The sequence below is a fragment of the Eptesicus fuscus genome, chromosome 20, assembly GCF_027574615.1.
Source record: "Eptesicus fuscus isolate TK198812 chromosome 20, DD_ASM_mEF_20220401, whole genome shotgun sequence".
Classification (NCBI taxonomy): Eukaryota; Metazoa; Chordata; class Mammalia; order Chiroptera; family Vespertilionidae; genus Eptesicus; species Eptesicus fuscus.
In genome coordinates this window covers 36,399,688-36,422,886 of record NC_072492.1, presented here as the reverse complement: position 1 = coordinate 36,422,886, position 23,199 = coordinate 36,399,688, and the positions used below count along the sequence as shown (strand labels likewise).

The window sequence follows — 23,199 nt, the reverse complement described above, 5'->3', positions numbered from 1 at the left end:
GTCTTAAAAACAAACCTCACACCCTAGCTGGTTTGGCTCAGTGGATAAGAATTCGGCCTGCGGACTGAAGGGTCCCAGGTTCGATTCCAGCCAAGGGCACATGCCTAGGTTGTGGGCTCAACCCCCAGTAGGGGGCGTGCAGGAGGCAGCTGACCAATGATTTTCTCTCATCATTGGTGTTTCTATGCTCTATCCCTCTCCCTTCCTCTCTAAAATCAATAAAACATATTTTTCTTAAAAAAACCTCACAAATCTTGAAGCTATTTTGAGCTACTTGTAGTCTCTATCAGTGCCAGCTTATAGTTTCTTTCTTTAAAAATTAAATTTATTAGGGTCACATTGGTTAATAAAATTAACCTCTTTCTGCAGTTCTCATTTCCATTTCATTAGCTTTGGATAATTGTCCCCATCATTGCACATCAACTAGAAATGAGCCAGAAATAAGTAGACTCTTTGTAGTTTTGTGATTCACAGCCTGTCACCAGAACCAAGAAGCCAGAGAACACATCCCATGTATAAATGGTTTACCTGGCTTGTTCCAGAGCAGCAGGAAGACGAGGAGTAGAGAACCTTGAGTGAGAGAACGGTTCAGAGGAACCCACAACAGGTCTCCTCAACTTCAGCAGGACATGGTTGGAGTCATGGACATAGGGCCCTGATTCACAATCTTCACAGATATTGTAGGATGGGCATAGGCTATGGGGGGAAAATGGCACAGTGGGAAATATATGAGGTAGGGAGCTATGAGACCAAACTTCCATATTTTCTCTATTACCAGCTAGGTAGTAACCTGAGCATGCCATCCAACCATGCCATGTACTAATTTTCCTCATTAATAAAATGAGGACAGAAACAATTAACCTATATCTATTTCAAAGGATAATCTATGGGAGGAAGCAAGATATGGAAGTATTTAGAACAACAGGAAGACAATTTTTGATGATCTAATTTTTTTGGGGGGGAGGAACATAATTTTGTCCTGCTCTGTTAATTCAAATGTATATCTGAACACATCAATCTGAATAGTTATTCAAATAGTTATTTTTTTCTTGTGGGTGAAGAATAGCTTGCTTCCAATCAGAGCTGCTATATATGATGCTCGGAGAGAGAGTACATCTAATTTCCCATTATTTACCCAGAATGCCAGGAAGGCCTGCTTTCAGGTCTACTAATAGCTATCATCCCCAAGTTACTGCTTACCTGCATTGGTAGCGCACACCAAAGATCCTCCTTTGACAGCTGCTACAAGAAATATGCCAATTGAACTGGTTTTCTGGCAAAAACAGTGTTTCCTCTGAAATAGGCATTGAGACTTCTGAGGGACAGGAGCCCAAGGATGGGTTCTGGAGGACAAGCTTCTCATGTAATTTCTGTTCAAGTTTTTCAACAGTTTCTTTAACCACTTGCTCTCTGAACTATAACACAGAGCAGAAGATGGCGGGGGGGGGGGGGGGGGGGAGAACCCCTCAGTTCCGATATTGGGAAAAGGCATGAAGATATTAAATAGTCCTATATAATAAAGAGGTAATATGCAAATTGACCATCACACCCTCACAAGATGGCTGCCTATGACTGGGCCAGCAGGGGGTTAGTGAGGGACGACCAAACAACTGAACAAGCAAGCTGTGTGGGGCAACCAGGCCGGCAGGGGGGGCAGTGAGGGGCGACTAGGCCGGTGGGGGGGAGGAGGGGGGCACGCATGACCAGGCTGGCAGGGGCAGTTAGGAGCGACCAGGCTGGCAGGGAGGGGGCAGTTGGGGGCGACCTGGCCAGCAGCAGAAGACAGTTAAGGGCAACCAGGCAGGCAGGCAGGTGAGCAATTAGGAGCCAGCAGTCCAGGATTGTAAGAGGGATGTCCAACTGCTGGGGATTGGGCCTAAATCGGCAGTTGGACATCCCCTGAGGGGTCCCAGATTGGAGAGGGTGCAGGCTGGGCTGAGGGGAACCCCACCCTGAGCATGAATTTCGTGTGCTGGGCCTCTATCCCTATCTAATAAAAGGGTAATATGCAAATTAACCATCACTCCATCACAAAGATGCTGGCACCCATAGCCACAAGATGGTGGCACGCCCAGTCCTCTTAGCCCCATCGGAGTCCCCCAATCCTGGGGGGGTGGCCACTGAGAGCGGGCAGCGTGAGCAGCCTGGCGGAATGCTTGCCTCATCGCTGCAGCGATGAGGCAAGCATTCCGCGGCTGGTTGTGGATGGGCCTCTAGGCAACAGGCGTGGAGCAGCCAGGCCCGGCAGAGAGCTACTGGTGCATGGATTCGTGCAGAGGGATACTAGTATAATCTAAGCAGCTAATATCTACTGAACAGATGAACAGAAACATAGAAAAGGTCTATTTCTCCTACAGCTAAAATGGTTCAAAAAAAAAATCTTTTAATAAATTTCCAACTTCTTTCTCAAGCACAGAAATTTGTTCCTTTCCAGTACATCCTTAGAACTAAATATCCTCTTTTTCTGTTACATCACTGTAAAAGTTGAGAGCTTTCTTTATTGAAACTGCTCTAGTTTGGAAATTATTAGCTACCAGAGGCAGCAGCCATCTGGATTCAGCTTTCTATTTCTTCCACATTCCACACATTGCTGCTAAAACCCAAGTCACAGAGAACACTCACTGTCTCCAGGTAGCTTGTGAACCAGTCTGGGGGCCTGTCTTGAGGCTGGTCTGCATCAGATGGAGCAAGCGGAAACTGCTGCAAGAAAACATAATCCAAGATCTTGCAGGTTACTTTTTATTTCTTATTTAAAATAAATTTCCTGAAATGTATTATTTTGAGTTTTTTTGTCAAAATATGTGGGTGAAAAAAAAAGACAGTATGAAGAAGTATAATAAAAGGAAAACAAAGTCTGTGTCATCCTATTTGCCCCCCGCCCAGAAGTACCACTGTTACCAGTTTAAAAAAGTCAGACTGACATGGTCACCACAACTCCCAATCTTTCTGGGGCTCAAATCTCACACCAGAGAATGAAACATAAGGTTAGAGAAACTGTAGAGACAGGTCCATTCCCTGCATACCTGTGCTGCAGGTTCCCCTGGAGTCTTCATGTCTGATCCCAAGGCTCTCATCAGTGAAGAATAATGTGCAAGTGGCTTTTTCCCTGTCCTCGAAACTGGCTGTTTTTCTGCTACAACTGGGGGCGGAGCTTCATCAACAACACGGTAGCCTTCATGGACTTGCATCTGAAGTTGGTTTCCCTGCTTAACTGCCATCTGAGAGCATATGTTATGAAATAAAAACATATTGTGTGATTCTCTTTTCCCAAAGGAAAATTCAAGGACACTCAAACAGAAGAGGGGTGGTGAATTATGCTGGAAAATGTTTGTTTAATGAAGTCAAAGGACATACATGTCAGCCTGCTGTTTCTTTGTCAAGAATGTTAACTAGGAATGGTTTTGTTATTAAAAACACAAAAGTAGGTTTTCAGTGCAGCACTTTATCAGATGTCTTCATTAACTGGGTTACTACTTTTCTGTTTAATTGGTTTTTATGTAGGTCTTCACATTTATGGATTTTCATCTCAACTTTTCAAAAAAGTCAATACCAGACTACCAGAATCTGAGAGAAACTTAAAGTTATGTCCTACAGTTATTTATTTTCCCACTAAGAATAGTATTTTGGAAAGCATGTTTATGTGGTCACATTTTAAGAAGACCATCTTCTTAAAAATCCTATTTAAAAAAAAAACTACTTCAAGGAGCATCTGAGGTTCCAGGAAGGTACTCCAATGTCCAAAAGATTAAGAAATCAAGTCCATGGGGTTTTAACTTTTCCCACTTGTCACTCAGTGACAAGCTATGTATTTTACACATAAGACCTTTCAAGATTTCATTTTAATAGACCATTCCATGGTCAATAAGTTTCAAAGATATTATCATTTAAATCAGAGATCAGCAAACTTTTTAAAGGGCCACATAATGAGTATTTTCAGGCTTACAGGCCATGTACAGTTTCTGTCACAACTACTCAAATCTGTTATAGCACAAAAGCAGCCACAGACAATAGTGAATGGGAATGGCTGTGTTCAAACAAAACTTCATAAAAACATATAGCCAGCCCACTAGGTACAGTTTGCCAACTCCTCCTATTTTAGACCATAAATCAAGAAGCTTTTAGTAAAATGTGTGGCAGAGCCCATAGGTAAAATTGCTCAAGGAAACGTGTCTAAATATAAACATGGAATCTTAAGTATTAAATAGTATTATCATATACTAGAGGCCCAGTGCACAAAATTTGTGCACAGATAAGAGTCCCTAGGCCTAGCTGCTATCAGGGCTGATCTGTGGGGCAACTGGGGGGGCCCCCTGCTGGCATCCGCCTTGGCTGGCCTGGGGCAGCTCCTGCATTGAATGTCTGCCTCCTGGTGGTTAGTGCACGTCATAGCAAACGGTTATTCTGCCCATCAATTTGCATATTAGGCTTTTATTACATAGGAGGATATTCATACATATATATACAATCTTGTCTTATATAAACTCTAGACTACTGAGGTCCAAGATTTCTGACTGACTAGGTAAACTAATAGTGACTGTGGGAAATATATTAGTTTTGAAGATATAAGACGACTTTTTTAGTGAATAAACTACTATAGCTTCTGAGAATAGGGAAATAGAAAAGCCAGGAAAAGTTGGGTAAGATTGAAGGGGATGGGAGGACAGCAGGATGAAATAGCTTAAAAGCAGAGAGGAAATAGGAAGACCACATGAAACTGGGGCAGAGGGAAATTATGAAGCATGAAATATTAACAGAGATGGATATCTTAAGAGAATCCAGGGAAAGGCCTGAATATCCAAAACCAAGAGACTAGCTGGTAAGATTTCTGAGTAAAAACCAAGAAAGACATCAGCTAAACTACTGAAACACTTGGCACCAGAACAGCAATTTTGAACAGAAACAAAAAAGGGCAAATCCAACTTTCAATGAAAAAAATCTTGCCTTTGCCTCCCTAAAGTGATTATGGAAAATAACTTAGTCTTGGACTAGAAGTTCATAAAGAACAGTCAAACATTAAAGAAAAACCTTAAAGGTGGTAATGAAAGGACAGTTGGCACACCTTAAAGAAGTGACTTTGCCCTAATCGGTTTGGCTCAGTGGATAGAGAGTTGGCCTGCGGACTGAAGAGTCCCAGGTTCAATTCCGGTCAAGGGCATGTACCTTGGTTGCGGGCACATTCCCAGTGTGCACATCACCAGGAGGGGGTGTGCAGGAGGCAGCTGATCAATGTTTCTCTCTCATGATGTTTCTCTCTCATCAATGTTTCTAACTCTCTATCCCTCTCCCTCTCTGTAAAAAACCAATAAAAATATATATATATTTTAAAAAAGTGACCTTGAGGAATGCTCTGATCCATCACTGACAGACAAGCATTGTTTGTAACTGGATGCTTTATACCTTAAATTCTCCCACATTATACTGCAACATTCTATAGGGAGATGAAGGTGAAGGAAGAAGATAAAAAATGTCAACCAGCCAAAACCAGTTTGGCTCAGTGGATAGAGCGTCGGCCTGCGGACTCAAGGGTCCCAGGTTCGATTCTGGTCAAGGGCATGTACCTTGGTTGCGGGCACATCCCTAGCAGGGGGTGTGCAAGAGGCAGCTAATCGATGTTTCTCTCTCATCGATGTTTCTAACTCTCTATCCCTCTCTCTTCCTCTCTGTAAAACAATCAATAAAATATATATTTTAAAAAAAAATGTCAACCAAAAAGTACCATTCCAGAGAGTTCTTTGTATTTTTAAATGCTAGGATGGTGGCACCAAGACCAGCAATGAGATGGAATGATAACTGAAAAAAACCTTTATATTTGGGGCTGCCTTTTGCTGAGCGGTATGCCCCACTCATCACAGTTCCCCTAAAAATAGGTTTTTCTCTATTTATATTCATTAGTTTCTCCCCATGGCCAATAGAATTCAGGTTCAAGTTTTAGTCAATAAACATTTTAAAAATTATTTGAAAATAAGATGCAATAACCATTACCTTAAGTGCTTCTTCATATTCTCCTAAAAGGACAAAAAAATACATATGGTGATATTCCTTCACCAGCCCAAAAGATTTTAAGTACAGCCAATCTTACTTTTAAGAATTCTTAGCTTACAATCCTTACACATGAACAGCTACTATCTTTTTGCTGACAAACTCCTTTCTCATCACATTGCAAACAGAAGCTACTTGCAGGTTAGTTCTACCCTTTAATTTCCTCTCTGATACTGGAGCCTTCTAGTTACAAAACCTCCACCCAGATCCCTCACACTAGACTTAATGGAACTCAGGACTCAATGGAGTTCATGGAATACTATCATTTCAGCTGCTTAAAATAAGTTTTTTGGGGCTAGTCTGGGAACCTAGCCTTCAAATATAACATTATTCCTGTGGCAAAATATACTCCAACTTCTGAACAATCATCTTATAAATAAGCTTCTAGAATACCAACTGTTTGTGAACTGACATTACCATATATACCAAGTCAGAGACAAACGTAACACCAGAACAAATTGTATGTGTTAGACTGGGAGGCAGTTCAGATTATCATCTAAACTTAAGGGAATCTCCCATGAAAGCTATCCTGAGGCTCTGCCCTGGCTGGGTGGCTCAGCTGATTGGAGCGCTGTCCCGTACACCAAAAGGTTGAGGATAGATTCACAATCAGGGCACATGCCTAGGTTGAGGGTACAATCCCAGTCAGGGTGCATATGGGAAGCAATCAACTGATGCTTCTCTCTCTCTCTTTCTCAAAAATCAATAAAAAAACCCAACAAATCCTAAGGTGAGGATTTTGTTTAAACAAGCTGTCCTTAGGCTCCAATCAAAGGCACCAACCTTTAGATAAAAAAAAAAAAACTGCTGTAAAATAAAAATATGCTATGTAACTAATGTCCATGGATAAATGAGTGAAATGTCAATTTACTGTATACTAAATTCTACTCTAAAATTAATATTGCAACAAGATTGAGTGTATAAAGAAATGCATATGCCAATGAACAGATGAAGGCTTTTGACTCACCTTGACTGTTGATGGATACCTATAAAAGAACAAAAAAGCAACAGTGAATTATAAACCTCTCATCAATTGAGCAGTTTACTAGGACCAGCCTCACAGGATAGATGCAAAATCTCAGATCAGGGGTTCAGCTTTTCTAGTACCATGAACTAGTTGTAATTAATAGTTAAGAAATTTTACTGCTTAACTACTTTATTCTCCTTTATTTCAGATACATTAAAAAGCAGCATAATGTAATGGCTAGGAGCTGGGCTCTGGAGCCAAAGGGTATGGAATGAACCTCTACTACTTCCTAGCTTTTGTGCCTTCGGGTAAGTTTATTAATTAATCTAAGTCTCCGTTTCCTCATGTAAATAGTGATAATAATGAAGTACCTAATATACAGTATTGCTTTTAGACTGACACATTGTAACCACTCAACAAAGGTTGGCCAGTATTATTATTATTATAAATGAAATGGCAACTTACGATATATTTAAATTTAAGATCAGGACATAGTTTTAAAAGTTATCTCTCATATTTTCTTCTTCAATGTTGCTTCCCCATTTCTCAACTCCATCTCAAATGCCATAAGTCAGCTTAGAACATGCAATTATCAAATACATATAAACCACTACACAAATGAGATAAACAGCATTCTGAATTCTTCAAGCCCCACATAAGTCTTGAAAAATAAAATCCCTATTCTGGATGCCTGGCAATGGGTACCATAATATACTTTACCTCTTCATTTTCCTCATCCAGGTATTTTATCTGAATAGTGTTCAGATCAAATGAAACTTTTACCTGCAAATGAAAAGTACACAATATATGATCAAGATATCAAAAAGGTAGTTTGTAACAGAAACCTAGACCTTATTAAAGGATGGACATATTTCAGAACATAAACATTAAACATTTCCAATGGTTAAAAAACACACCATAAACAGTCAAAAGACAAACAATGAACTGGGGAAAATATTTTCAACTCATAAAATAGACAAAGGGTTAACATCTGCAATACATGAAGAGCATTTGCAAAACTGATAATCCTAAGATTAACAATCTAGGTAAAAGTGGGCAAAAATGTACAGAAATTTCATAGGAAAAGAAGATATGCCAAAAAAAAAACAAAAAAAGATATGCCAAAAAAAATACATAAAAAGAAGATATGCCAAAAAAAATACATAAAAATACATAAAGCTTAACTATGTTAAGCTTTAATGGTAGTCAGAACAATGCAAATTAGCCCTAGCTGGTTTGGCTCAGTGGATATAGCGTCAGCCTGTGGACTGAAGGGTCCTGAGTTTGATTCCAGTCAAGGGCACGTGCCTGAGTTTCGGGTTTGATCCCCAGTAGGGGGTGTGCAGGAGGCAGCCGATCAATGATTCTCCCTCATCATTGATGTTTCTATCTCTTTCTCCCTCTCCCTTCCTCTCTGAAATTAATAGAAAATATATTTAAAAAAAATAAAAGAACAATGCAAATTAAAGCAATGAAATGTCTGTCACCCCAACAGAATGGCAAAAAAAAAAAAATTCAAAGTCATAACGTCCAATATTGTCAAAAATTTATTTAGTGCACTGTAATATATTCCTGTGAGGTGCTACAATTGTTTGGCAATATTCATTAAAAATTAAAATCACATGTCTTGTGACCCATTAATCTCATTTTGAAAAACTTTATCCTATAGATCAGTGTATAAGTTATATACAAAGAGCTAGCCCCTGTGGTTTACTTTATAGTGGTTAAAAAACACACAACATCCTTTGACCTTGAGGACGTTATGCTAAGTGAAATAAGTCAGACAAAAAACAAATAATGTGTGATTTCACTTACATGTGGAATATTAAAAATAAACACACAAATGTACTCAGACACAGAGAACACATTGTGGTTGCCAGAGGCAGGGGGTGGAAAGTGGGTGAAATGGATGAAGGTGGTCAAAAGGTACAAACTTACAGTTAAAAATGTTGTAACTATGTATGGTGATAGATGTTAACTAGACTTATTGTTGGTATCCTATATAATAAAAGCCTAATATGCTAAGTGACTGCTCATTTGACTGGTCCACCAGTTGCTATGACCCGCATTGACCACCAGGGGGCAGACGCTCCAACTGGTAGGTTAGCTTGCTGCTGGGGTCCCACCAATCAGGACTGGGTGAGACGGGCCAGACACCACCTGGAGCCCTCCTACAGTCCCTCCCTGGCCCTGATTGTGCACTGGTGGGGTCCCTTGGCCTGGCCTGCGCCTCTCGCAATCCAGGACCCCTCGGTGCACGAATCCATGCACTGGGCCTCTAGTATATAAATACAGACTCATATTGTACACATGAAACTAATATAAAATGCCAATTACATTTCAATTAAAAAAAAACTATAATCTTTCAATAAGGAATGGTTAAGTTATAATAATACACCAATACAAATAATGTGGACAATCTATACTTTAAAAAAAAAAAAAAGAGCTTTGACTTCTTATCTAGTCACTGAAAACTATGTTTAAAATATACTTTTGGCCATAACTGGTCTGGCTCAATGGATAGAGCATCGGCCTGCGGACTGAAAGGTTTCAGGTTCGATTCCGGTCAAGGGCATGTACCTTGCTTGTGGGCACATCCCCAGTAGGAGGTGTGCAAGAGGCAGCTGATTGATGTTTCTCTCCCATCAATGTTTCTAACTCTCTATCCCTCTCCCTTCCTCTCTGTAAAAAATCAATAAAATATATTTAAAAAAATACATAAAATATACTTTTGGTTAAACAAAGCAAGCTGCGTACTGTAATATTTACAGTAGGATCCTAGTATGATATCTGTATGAACATGGCTGTTAATGTTGATTACCCCAGAGAGGTGGGAAGTGGATGGAGGGACATTAACTTTTTCTTTATATATGTTTGGACTCTCTCACTTCTATTTTTATTTATTATTTATTTATTAAAATGTATTTTATTGATTTTTCACAGAGAGGAAGGGAGAGGGATAGAGTTAGAAACATTGATGAGAGAGAAACATCGATCAGCTGCCTCCTGCACACCCCCTACTGGGGTTGTGCCCGAAACCAAGGTACATGCCCTTGACCGGAATCGAACCTGGGACCCTTGAGTCCGCAGGCCAATGCTCTATCCACTGAGCCAAACCGGTTAGGCTCACTTCTATTTATAATGGGTACATATTACACTTTTGTAATTTGACATTTACAATAAATTAAAAAGGCAAGCTGTCAGCTCATTTAACTACTAGGACAAAAGATTAACCATGTTTGATTTTCAGATTCTTTGACAAACAAGATCCAACTTCTACATAACCATCTGTCTGGGACAGTGTAGAGAAATTATGTGCAGAAAGACAGAGGACTAGATCAGACCATATTTTGTGGTCTTTCCACCATTTATTTTCCTTTTTAGTTGCCATAACACATAACCAATTATGAGGTTTATACTAACCAGGTAAAAGTAGGTTTTTACCAAAGTGTTTGTTAGATAAACAGTTATATAGGAAGTAAAACATTCACTACTGCAAACCAAGCAAGAGTACAAAGGGCAAACCAAGAGGAGGAAAAGCATTAACAAAAATAAACAAATTTTAAAAAAGGAATAAAAAAGGAATATATGTGCTGCTGTCTAAGCACCTGTAGTTTTTTTCTGCTTAACTTTGAGATAACCCCTGACCTAGCAATCAATTTTTTTTAAAAATATATTTTATTGATTTTTTACAGAGAGGAAGGGAGAGGGATAGAGAGTTAGAAACATCGATGAGAGAGAAACATTGATCAGCTGCCTCTTGCACACCCCCTACTGGGGATGTGCCCTGCAACCAAGGTACATGCCCTTGACCGGAATCGAACCTGGGACCCTTCAGTCCGCAGACTGACGCTCTATCCACTGAGCCAAACCGGTTTCGGCCAATCAATCCTTTTTAAAAATATATATATTTTACTGATTTTTTACAGAGAGGAAGGGAGAAGGAGAGTTAGAAACATTGATCAGCTGCCTCCTGCACACCCCCCACTGGGGTTGTGCCCGAAACCAAGATACATCCCATTGACTGGAATCGAACTTGGGACCTTTTAGTCCGCAGGCCGATGCTCTATCCACTGAGCCAAACCGGTTAGGGCAGTGGCTGGCAAACTTCGGCTCGTGAGCCACATGCGGCTCTTTGGTCCCTTGAGTGTGGCTCTTCCACAAAATACCACGTGCAGCGCACACGTACAGTGCAAATGAAACTTCGTGGCCCATGCGCAGAAGTCGGTTTTTGGCTCTCAAAAGAAATTTCAATCATTGTACTGTTGATATTTGGCTCTGTTGACTAATGAGTTTGACGACCACTGGGGTAGGGCAATCAATCAATTCTTGTAAAACATATTATACCCTTAATGGTTCACAAACCACAGTAACATATTTGCTCTCAAGCAAGAGAACATTCCTCTGGGGCCTGGTTAGGGTGGGGCCCACACCAATTCATTCCTCAGATTGTTTCTAAAATTAATAGGTTTTCTAAGTCCTATCTCACTTAAAAAAAAACAAAAAAATTCACCTTTCTAAACTCTTCAAAAGAAATTTATTTGTTCCCTTTACTAAGGCACATCTCCTATATAAATACTGAACTTTTGTCAAAAATAATTTTCCAAAAGGCTCAGAAATGGTAAATATGACAGACTTTGCAGCTAGGAAACAACACTGCTAAAAATAGCTACCTCTGGGGTGGAGGGAAATCTATGGTTAAAGGATACAGAAACAAAGTAAAATTAACGCTCACCATAGCTTCGACATCAGCCCAAGTTGTATTTTCTGGATCGGAAACCAGAAAGCTTTGAGTTTCATTTTTAAAACTCACATTTAAAGTAACCTGTGGTTCCATGCTGTGGTGCTAGAGTTGAGAGGAGAGAGGAAACATTAGAAAGAATGTAAATTGTATAAACATATTTCAACAAATATTTATGAGGATTTAATATAGGCTCAGCTAGGCTAGGAGGACACAGCAGTGAATGAAAAGACAATGTCTGCTCTTCTGCTACTTACAACCTAGTGGGTAGTTTAAAACAAATCTCAAGGTTAAATGTTTGCTGAGAGAATGTAAATTTTGGCCACATCCACATAAATCATCTAATAAAATCCTTTAGAATTTTCTGGAACTTCATAATGATTGGTTAATCCCTGGCCAGTGTGGCTCATTTGGTTGAGCGTGTCACCCCTTGGAACAAAAGGCTGTCATTGGATTCCCAGTCAGGGTACATGCCAGGATTTCGGGTTCAGTTGGGGTGCTATGGGAGCCAAGGGAACAATGTTTCTCTTCCTCTCCCCTCCTCTCTCTCTAAAAATATCAATAAAAACATATAATGATTAGTTAACTAAACAGATACCCATTATCTTCTAATATCAAGATAAGTAAATTGGATTAGGTCCCTACTGCCAGGGAATTTATATATATATTTTTAAAATATATTTTATTGATTTTTTACAGAGAGGAAGAGAGAGGGATAGAGAGTTAGAAACATCGATGAGAGAGAAACATCGATGAGCTGCCTCTTGCACACCCCCTACTGGGGATGTGCCCGCAACCAAGGTACATGCCCTTGACCGGAATCAAACCTGGGACCTTTGAGTCCGCAGGCCGACGCTCTATCCACTGAGCCAAACCGGTTTCGGCGGGAATTTATATTTTTACTAGAGGCCCAGTGCATGACATTTGTGCACTTGGGGTGGGGGAGGGGGTGTCCCTCAGCCCAGCCTGTGCCCTGTCGCAGTCCAGGAGCCCTCGGGGGATGTCCGACTGACGGGGTTGGGGCGGGGGAGGGCCTAAGCTGCAGCGGGACATCCTTAGTGCTGCTATGAAGGTGTGACAGGCTCCACTCTCCAGCCATCAGCCCAGTTTGTGGCTGAGCAGCGCTCCCCCTGTGGGAGCGCACTGACCACCAGGGGGCAGCTCCCGCGTTGAGCGTCTGCCCCCTGGTGGTCAGTGCACATCATAGAGACCACTTGTTCCACCATTTGGTTGATTTGCATGTTACCTTTTTAATATATTTTATTGATTTTTTACAGAGAGGAAGGAAGAAGGATAGAGAGTTAGAAACATTGATGAGAGAGAAACACCAATCAGCTGCCTCCTGCACACCTCCTACTGGGGATGTGCTTGCAACCAAGGTACATGCCCTTGACCAGAATCGAACCTGGGACACTTGAGTCCGCAGGCCAACGCTCTATCCACTGAGCCAAACCAGTTAGGGCCCCTTTTATTATATAGTATATTTTTATAACTTGAAAACAACATCCTACACTTTTCTTGGAAAAGAAGTCTTTTTATAAATTGAGCAACCCAGCTTTTCTATATTACATCAATTTTAACAACTTAGAGGCCAAAACACTAGCCAAGAAACTACACTGAGGTAGCATTCAACACCCTTCATTCAAGTTCACCTGTTTTTTGTAGTCTCTTTTACAGAAAATTTCAAACATACATAAAAGTGTAGAGTAATGAACACTTCTAACTAACAATGATCAATTACAGGTTACCCTCACTTCAACTATACTCCTACACATCCCCAAACCCTTCAATGTGGATTGACTATAGTCAACTAATGTTTTAAGCAAACTATAGCAATTTAATTTTTACACTTGATTTTAGTCTAAAGGCCAATAAGTGATAGCAATCTAATTTTTTCAAAAAATTATTATGGGAAAATTTAAACCTATACAAAAAGAGAGCCCTAGCCGGTTTGGGTCAGTGGATAGAGCATTGGCCTGGGGACTAAAGGGTCCCAGGTTAGATTCCGGTCATGGGCACATGCCCAGGTTGCAGGCTCAATCCCCAGGGGTGGGGAGGGCGGGCAGGAGGCAGCCAATCAATGATTCCATCATTGATGTTTCTATCTCTCCATCTCCCTCCCTCTCTGAAATCAATAAAAATATTTTAAAAAAGAAGAAAATAGATTGCCCAGATGGTATAGTGTCAGGAACCAAGAGTCGGTCAAAGGATTAACTCTGATCTTCAGTAAGTTACTGTAACTAGGCCCACTTCCTCTTGCCTGAGGACAAAGCATTTCTTCTGTAGCCGCCCTTCAACCGCCACACCCTTTATCTATAGTTACGACTTTAGCCGATTATCTAGGTCAGCCCCCACCCCTCCTAGGCATCCACCCTTCTAGAAATCACATATAAGGAACGCTGTAAAAATAAAATTTTGAGGCTTGATCAGAATCCCTTTTGTCTTGCCTCCATTCTTTGCGTCCCTTGTCTGTTTCTCATTCTCTTAGGTGCGCCGCCTCGGTACCCCCGTTAGAAGACCCCGCAGGTCGGGGAAAGTATAGCTCAGTGGTTGAGCGTCCCCGACCCATGAATCAAGAGGTCACCAGCTTGATTCCTGGTCAAGGCATAAGCCTGGGTTGCAGACTCTATCCCCAGAAGGGGGCGTGCAAGAGGCAGCCAATGGATGTTTCTTTCTCATCAATGTTTCTTTTTATACTTCTCCCTTCCTCTCTCTCTAAAAATCAATAAACACATATTATAAAGAAAAAGAAGAGATTAATATTTAATGAACCCTATGGGCTCAACAGCTATCTTCCATAATTAACATTGACTCAGGACTCATCTTTTTACAGCAATACCCTTTTCCTATTGGATTATTCTGACCCTGACAGACAGCCATCATTTCTTTAAAAAAAAATTTTTTTAATTGATTTCAGAGAGGAAGGGAGAGGCACAGAAACATCAATGATGAGAGATAATCACTGATTGGTTGCCTCCTGCAAGCCCCCCACTGGGGATTGAGCCTGCAACCTCGGCATGTGCCCATGACCAGAATTGAACCCAGGACCTTTCAGTCCGAAGGCTGATGCTCTATCCACTGAGCCATACCAGCGAGGGCCATCATTTCATCTATAAAATAATTATGTACCTCTAAAAGATAAGAATTTAAAAAACAACCATAATACTATTATCATGCCTAAGTTAACAATTCCTTAAAGGACTATCTATTCTGATAAAGTTGTTTTTACTTGATTAAAAAAACTTTTATTTATTGATTGATTTTAGAGAAAGAGCATGGAAAGAGGGAAGAGAGATTTATTTTTTCATTTACTTATGCAGATGCATTCATTGGCTGATTCTTGTATGTGCCCTGACCTGGGTTTGAAGCCAAAACCTTGGGGCCAACGCTCTAACCAACGGAGCTACCCTGCTACAGCCTGTAAAAACAGCCTGTTTTTACTTAAGGATTTTGTTTACTGATGAGTTGTTAGGTTGGTTTGTTTTTATGACTTTAATAAGCATCTACAAAGAGCCAGATTCTGATCCAGGCACAAAAGATAGATGAACAAGATTAAGCCCCCAGAAGTTTACAGCATAAAGGAGCACAAGGGTTGAAAAGAATGGGTTCCAGACATATTACTAGTCATTTAACTGTGAACAAGTTATTTAACCACTGAGCTTCAATTTCTTAATCTGTAAAATAGGTCTAATATCTCTGCTTTGACAACCTCACAATGTTATCATAAGAACCAAATAAAAATGTGTGTGCAAGTTCTTTGAAAATGTTACTCAAATGTAAAATTATGATAAATAAATTTTTAGAATCTAAAATAGTCCTGTTTTCCACAGTATAATGTACTGTCCTATGAAACAATACAAGGTCATTAAAAAGGACCTTGAAGGTTTGATTAAGGATTTTTTTAAAATCCAAAAACAATTATCCCCCATTTTAAAAAATTCTTTGTCTCCACCTAGAGTCAAGTTCATCACCAAAATAATACCGGTTTCTAGCAACCCTGCTGACTTCTAGTCATATGGAATGCAATTTTGGGGGTCCTTAAAACTTGAAAAGAATTCCTGTCAACACCCCAGAATCTTGTGCAAAAAAAAAATTAGGGAAATGAAGTGATTGATTCAGTCTTCCAAAAGTAGGGGACTCTGAAACAGTCTGACTTTTCAACTTCGGAGAAACACACTTCCACACTTTTCAGAGTCCAGAGGACACTAATCTTCCCTCCCCCTCCCCCTTTTCTCAAATTACACAATTGGAAATTAGTTTAGATACTTTGGAGCTCATCCAGCTGAGCGGCTGACTGAGAAAACAGGAAGTGGGGGAGGCTAGCTTTGCTGGATCACATCCAGGTCTTCGTAAAGAACTGCCTATTTCCGTTTGGCTTATGTGTAAAAAAAATTCTTTTAGCAAGAGCATTCATCTTGAACTTGTGGAAAACACCAAAGCTATGGATATGGTTAGACCCATCTGTCCTTGCAGTTTAAGCCAGTCAAGTCAGGGAGCTGGGGCCCAGGCCTTCAACTTTAATTAACTGGCATCATAACTTCGTGCCACTGACTCACCTTTGCTTGGCACAAGTCAGCTTTTCCCCTATGTCGAATTTTTTTCAGGAGGCCAAAAACCTCTTTAATGAAACAGGCCTGGGAACCTGAGCTTGGATTACTGTCTCCACCAGAGGCTTGTACAGATATCCCGGACATTAAAATGTGTGACCTGGAAAGCTAAGTGTTTGGACCTGGAAAGCTGGGTGTTTGACAAAATAAAATAAAATAAAAATGGTACCTTTCTAATACCAGAGTTCCCTGACCAAGGAGACTTACGAGATTCTTAAAAGGAAGGGTTGGGGTCGAGGAGGCTCTGTATTGTTGTGTTTTGTTTTTCCTTGCGGACTTCATTTTAGTCTTCCAGTTATCCTTTCCTAGCATTCCATGTCCCCCAAACAGTGTCACCCTCCCCCCACCCCCCCACCCCGCCAGGACTCTCTCGTTTTCTTTACCTAGGCCCTCTTTGTGCCGGTGAGTCTCGGCCTTCCATCAGCAAAAGCCGGCCGTTCTCAGCCACGGACCCTCCATCCCACCGGCGGCATCCGCCCCCTCGGCCCCTCAGAACACGAACGGCTCTCCCCTCCAGTCACTGAAAAGAACCGCTGCCCCCAGACATGGAAAAAGTCGCCCCTCTTCTTGACAGGACTCCTCCCTTGAACTTCCCCAAGCCCTCTCAGGGCGACGTGACCCCACCCCCAGGTAATCGCAGCGGCTTCCTTACCAGCTTCCCGCCCCCGGGGGGCGCCTGCCAAAGGCCAGTGCAGGGACCGTTCGCTGCCAGCTCTGCTGCTACCCCTGCGGGGTGAATCTTAACATGGCGGATAGAGACAGAGGCTAGTCCCCAGTTTCTGAGTTTCCGACAAGATGATTGGCTCTTACTACTTGTCCCTCAAAACTACCACCCTATTGATTGGTCGAGGGCGCGTTTGCGGGGGCTGGGCAAGAGCTGCCTGAACCGCACAACAATAATAAACACTGGGGATGAGGGGCGGAACTACGAGTGCGCAGCCGTGGGCTGGAACCGCAGTCCCCTTCCCAGGCAAATTCTGCGCCCACGGCGTTCCCTTAGGTCACTGACCTAAAGGACTACTTACTCGAGATGCGAGGGGCTGGATGGGAATTGTAGTCTTCCTAGGACTTGTAGGTTCTTCAGCTTATTCTCCTCTCTTAAGATGCGAAAACATAACATTCCAATCCATATCTGTTGACGTGAGAAGCGTGCGAAGCTCTTCACTCTATTACCTGGGCTGCCCTGAGAATCGCGCTCGCTTCCAGTGTCGGAAGCTCCTCTCCATAGGACTACAGTTTCCAAGGAACACTGTGGCGAAGGTCTTTCGGTCCGCAATGCATGCTGGAAATCGTAGTTTTTTTTGCCTGCAATCCTTTTATTTACCTAAACTAGAGACTTCCATTGCGGCGGGAAGGGGGAGGTAACGAGACCTCTCCTTGCGAGTGTGTCGGCACTACCTTGCGTTCAATTCGGGCCTCAGCGAGTCTGACCCCGGGACGGCAATCTCTGTGACGTAATAATAAGCGGTCTCTGGAAGCGTTGAGGTGAGAGGGCGGGCGCCTAATGGAAAACTCCGGGAGAATTCCTTCTCTTCCGTCTCTCACCAATTACGTAACAGGGACAGAATGGCTGGCCAATTGGAAGCCCCTAAAAGACTCTTGGCTCTTTCAGCTCCGCCCTTCCGTAAACGTGTTTCGATCTCGCGTTCTGAGAGGCTCTGGCTCAGCCGCGGCGGCCGGTTTCCGTGGCAACGGAAAAGCGCGGGAATTACGGATAAATTGAATCTGCGACCGCGCGCCTTAAGCTGGCGGAGCAGTCTCAACCGAGGACGGTCGGGGGGGTGCTTTTTCAGACAACTGGGTTCCTGGCCCGGGAAAGCCCAGACGCTTTGATCAGAGTAGAGGTGAGAGAACTTTGGGGAAGGGAGTGGGCCCAGGGGGTGCTCGGGCGGACAGGCTAGAAACAGGCGTGCAGAGAGTGGGGGAGGGAACTTCTGAAGGACAGCAATGTGGGTGTTATCTGGCTGGGGCTAGCGGGAGGGTGGGACCCGAGGAGCCTAAGAAGTTGAGAATGGGATAATCGTGGGGGAGGGGTGCACTTTGTGGGTCGCGGGGTGGGGGAGGCACCGAGAATAAGGAAGGGGAGTGTCCGAAGGGGAATCCAGATGATAGCTGGAACGTGTTTTGAGGGCGACACTGTAATGTAAAAGAGGAGTTGGTGTAAGTGAGAAGGGGACCCTGCTGAAGAACAGGGGCAGAAATGTGTCTGGGAAGAGGAGGAGACAGGATTCTGTGGAAGGGAGAGCCCTGAAGAACTGTATTCAGATACGTTTCCGAGCAGAGACTAGACCGAGGAAAGTGGAGGGGCATTACTCATCACAGAGGCTGCCGGCATTGATGTGCCCGAGGCTCCTGAGATGGGTGCAAGCCAGTGGGAAACACTGGGGGAAGGACAGGGGTGGCGAGCCTTGGTTGGTGTTGGTTTTGTTTGTGTTGATTATGGTTTTATGCAAGAAAAAGAAAACAGCCAGGATGACTGGAGAAGTTTGAGGCTATCGCCACGCATCCAGTCACCCCACTGTGGCTTTCCCTTGCTTGGAGAAAGGAAGAGACCAAAGGGAAGTGGAAGGAAATGGTTGGAGGCTATATGTGAAAAAATAAGGAATTTAAAGTGATCTGAATTACAATGAAAAACTTAGAATGTTAAAAAATAAGGCTTTTGTTATTATAGTTTTATGGTTGGCATAATTCTAAAGCACTCTGATCTTAAATTTCTCTTATTTAAAAAAACAGAGGCCCGGTGGTGCATTGGTGGGGTCTGGCTGAAACCAGCTCTCTGACATCCCCCAAGGGGTCCCAGATTGCGAGAGGGCACAAGCCAGGCCGAGAGACCCCATCTGTGCACGAATTCGTGCACTGGGGCCTTTAGTATATAGATAGATACACATATAGACAAATAACCAGGTTTGTTTATGTGTTAAAGTTCATTGTAACAGGGAGAGATGGATTTATGTGCCGATCGAGTTGAAGAAGTTCAAAATGTCCTTAATGCTATGCAGAAAATCTTAGAGTGTCCAATCTGGTAAGTCAACAGAATTTATTAATTTGAGATTTTACCTTATATGATTATATCATATGCAAATGAATAGACTTGACCTTACATAGTAAGGAGAAAAAATTATAATGTCTGTTAAGATTAGGCTATTAGACTGGCTGTTGTGGCTCAGTGGTTGAGCATTGACCTATGAACCAGGAGGTCATGGTTCAATTCCAAGTCAGGGCACATGCCTGCATTGTGGGCTCAATCTCCAGTGTGGGGCATGCAGGAGGCAGCTGATTAATGATTCTCTCTCACCATTGATGTTTCTATTTCTCTCTTACTGTCTCTCCCTTACTCTCTGAAATCAATACAAATATATCCTAATATATAAAAACCCTGGGTCTGTCATATCCGCAATGATTGGAGACTTGATCTAACGCCCAGGCTGCGTGCGCAGCAGGCTCTGGTGGGTGGGAACTTGTGGCAGCAGAGACAGGGACTGGGAAGGTAGGGCTGGCACTCACACTTACTCACAACCGAACACATGCACAGACACACCCAGCGCCCACCAGCTCACAGCCTTTTCTCCCTTTCTTTCCCTCCCTCACAGCTCGCTCTTGGAGCATCTCTTAGAATGAGGAAACAAAACAGACTGGGCTTGAAGGGGCCTTGGATGGAAGGGAGGGCAGGCAGAGGGTGGAGAGGCCCCTACTGGCGCTGCCCCCTCCCAGTCGGGAAAGAGGAAGAGGAACACAGGAAGGCAGGGAGGCCTGGAGGACTGCTGAGAAAAACAAAGAGAGACAGAGATTGGGCAAGATCAGGCCAGCAGGGTAGGGCAGTTGGGGGCAACCAGGTTGGCATGGGAGGGCAGTTAGGGGTGATCAAGCAGGCAGACAGGTGAGAGTTTAGTAGCCAGTGGTCCCAGATTGCGAGAGTGATGTCTGACTGGAATTGGGCCTAAACCAGTAGTTGGACATTTCCCAAGGGGTCCCCGATTGCAGAGGGTGCAGGCTGGGCTGAAGGGAACCCCCCACCCCTGTGCACAAATTTTGTGCACTGGGCCACTAGTATTTAAAATAAATAAATAAATAAATTGGAAAGCTGCAACTATTGCTCCTTATCTTGAACAAAGGAGAGTAAATTTAAGTAAAATGTCTCTTGTGCTTCATGAAAGTTATTTATCATATTTGGAGTCAAATAAGACTAAAGAAAATGCAAGTTGTGTTTTCAGAGAAATACAAGATTTATAATTAACCCTACTCTCCCTTGCCCTTCAACATTTCAGCCAAACAAAAACAAGAGCTAACTGAGATTTATAGCCGAATTTATGAAACACAAGAGTCAGAGAAGCAGGAAATGGCAATTGGGGAAAAATTGCTCTTGGAAAGTCATAAAACTTGTAATTATAGAGTGATTAAAAAGTCCTCAATAGTGTGGCATTTGGGTCCATTTATTTTATATTTCCACAGAAAATTAAACCAGCAATTAAAAAACCTCAGATACATAAAAATTAAAGATGTAAGATGAGAAAGTTAATGCTAAATTTTCATTTTGGTCAAATACTGTATATTTTACAGCTGATATATTTTTTAAATCTGTTTTCTATTAAAAATACACTTAGGTTTTTTAACTAAAATTGTGCAGCCTAGTCATTGTTTAATGCATTTAAATGGGAAGTTCTAGGATGGGAATCATATCTACCTCACTTTTTTTCTTTACAGTGCCCAGAACAGTACAGTTTGCTGTTATGTCTTAATAGTTTCTGATTGTGACTGGAAACAGTGTTACTTATGGTAGCTGTAAAGTAGGTTTCTAGCATTATTTAGGTCTCGAAAGCTAAAATTCCTTCTTTTGGCCTCTAATTCACTTTTGGCATTTATGTCTGATAATTGGTAGTTCTTTCTAACGTTTTACATAGGACTATATAAAATTCTTGACTTTCTAAAGAGTTTTTAAAATGTGTATCCTGGTGGGTGGTTGTTATTTTTGGAACCTAATCTATAGCTGCTTCTTCTAATCACATATCTATTTTGGAACCTCAAAATGTAGGCATGTAGTTAGGCCTAAAGTATTGACTGGTTTAAAAAGTGTTTTTAATATTTGAGCACTTTTTTTTTTTTTAACTCTCACCTGAGGATATTTTTTCATTACTTTTAGGAGGAAGGGGGAGGGAGAGAGAGAGAGAAACATCGATTGGTTGTTGTCAGAGCACGCAGCAGGAGCCCCGGCGCTCTGAGTGGCTTTGAGTTCATGTACGCTTCTAAATTCTCCCATCTGGCTACACAGGGCTGGTTCTTCTTCAAACCCTGCCCACTGTGCTAACTGTTGGGAACTTAGTCCAAGTTCCTCCTTTATCCTCTGCTCACTAGTAACAGGTGTTGGGTCCGAGCCCCTCTGCCTGAGGTTGTGGGTATATAAGAATGAATCTTTATTGCTGAAGCCAGTGGCCATATAGCCATCAGACAAGAACAGTCCTCACAGCAAAGTCCATCCAGGTATGTAGCCGGACACCGGTGAACATAAATCTTTCCCATAAAGCAGCATCAGTCTGTGTACCCACAGCTATTATCTGAGCAGCCACATGCTGCCTCCTAGACTCACCGCCTCACATCATAGTGGTAACTGAGCTCCCCGGCTCAGCAGCTTCTCCTGTCTCTCCTGCCCAGCTGCTCTCTCTTGCTCTCTCTAGCAGACTTCTTCACATACTTCATCCTGGCTGCTCTCTCTCCATACTCCAGCAGACTTCTCTCGCCTTAGCTGACTAGACTGGTCAGAAACCTACTTTTATAGTATTTAGATAAAGAAGGCTTCTTGCCAATAGTTACACCAATCATATCGGCTACTGAGGGCACAGTGTACCACGTGTCCTTACACCCGCTCATGGTATCTTGGTCTGATTAGGATTCCCAGGCTCAGAGTCCTTGAACATCCCGTTTAGGCTCATGCCCAGAGCAGCCTTTGGCCATTCTGGTATATTGACAACAAGGCCTCTGTGCTCCCACAGTTGTCTTCTGTATGTGCCCTGCCTGGAATCTAACCCACAGCCTTTTTGGTGTATGGGATAACACTCAACCAACTGAGCTACCGGCCAGGCTCTAGACACTTTCATAGTAAACATTTACTATCATCAGGACCTAGAAGAGGACATGGTAATTTTTGTCTTTTCATTCCTATTCCCTCTTCAAGCTTTTCCTTCAACATTTACTACTTTTTTCCATATTGGAGTTTTCATCTGTTTAAAGTTTGTTTAGAGTATGTTTGTATAGTTTGGCTTATAATTACTATACTGAAATATAATTATTTCAGAATTGAGTCAATGGTGAGAAGGAAAGCCATCTGGTGTAGCTAAATCCACTTTCTTTTACTGAGAATGTTTTTGATATCTAGCTTATCTGAGGAATAGTGATTTGGTAACAAATCAGAATGGGGTTTTTTTTCAGGTTGTTGTTTTAAATCACATTCAGTCCCAATAATACTACTAACATTATACACGTCATCTCAGTTGGAAACATTTTCCCAAGTAGCTTTTAATTTTATTCTCACAATTGCCTGAAGAGACTGGTAGAGTGGGTGACAGTTTCCTTATAGGAAACTGAGGTTTAGTCAGGTAGGGTGCTTAGCCTAAAGAAATCTGGTAGTAGAATCTCAGCCTTCTGACTTAATGTGGTATTTTTCTTTTCTTCCCGTGCTGCATCAGAAACCCCACGATTATAAGAGTTATGTTACCAAACTCTTGACAACCAGGCTATTTTGACACTTTCTGCTTCATTTATCAAAACTTCTATTAATTTTTTTCATTTTTACTTTTAATTTCCAGGACTGATCTTTGAATGCTATTTTCCTTCCCCCCCCCCCCCCCCCAGAA

General features: G+C 42.1%; 2 protein-coding genes across 7 annotated transcripts in view; one reads left to right on the top strand and one right to left on the bottom strand.

Moving 5' to 3' along the window:
* The window catches only part of NBR1 (NBR1 autophagy cargo receptor), a 31,966-nt gene extending 14,215 nt beyond the window's left edge, over positions 1-17,751 (bottom strand). The window contains exons 1-9 of one of the 3 annotated variants that reach the window (XM_008149308.3): positions 17,380-17,751; positions 11,742-11,852; positions 7,727-7,789; positions 7,007-7,025; positions 5,983-6,005; positions 3,024-3,218; positions 2,623-2,700; positions 1,201-1,415; positions 529-696 (exon numbers count right to left, since the gene is read on the bottom strand). In XM_008149308.3, coding sequence (XP_008147530.2) covers positions 529-696; positions 1,201-1,415; positions 2,623-2,700; positions 3,024-3,218; positions 5,983-6,005; positions 7,007-7,025; positions 7,727-7,789; positions 11,742-11,843 — 863 coding nt within the window. In that variant the 5' untranslated portion in view covers positions 11,844-11,852; positions 17,380-17,751. Of the gene's footprint in view, positions 1-528; positions 697-1,200; positions 1,416-2,622; positions 2,701-3,023; positions 3,219-5,982; positions 6,006-7,006; positions 7,026-7,726; positions 7,790-11,741; positions 11,853-17,006; positions 17,087-17,379 lie in introns of those variants that run through there. The other 2 variants (XM_054709485.1, XM_028157201.2) reach the window with 2 other exon arrangements.
* Positions 17,752-19,296: 1,545 nt separating this feature from the next.
* BRCA1 (BRCA1 DNA repair associated) overlaps positions 19,297-23,199 on the top strand; it is a 51,255-nt gene continuing 47,352 nt past the window's right edge. For all 4 annotated transcript variants that reach the window (XM_054709481.1, XM_054709483.1, XM_054709480.1 and 1 more), the window contains exon 1: positions 19,297-19,376. In XM_054709481.1, coding sequence (XP_054565456.1) covers positions 19,297-19,376 — 80 coding nt within the window. The remainder of the gene's footprint in view (positions 19,377-23,199) is intronic.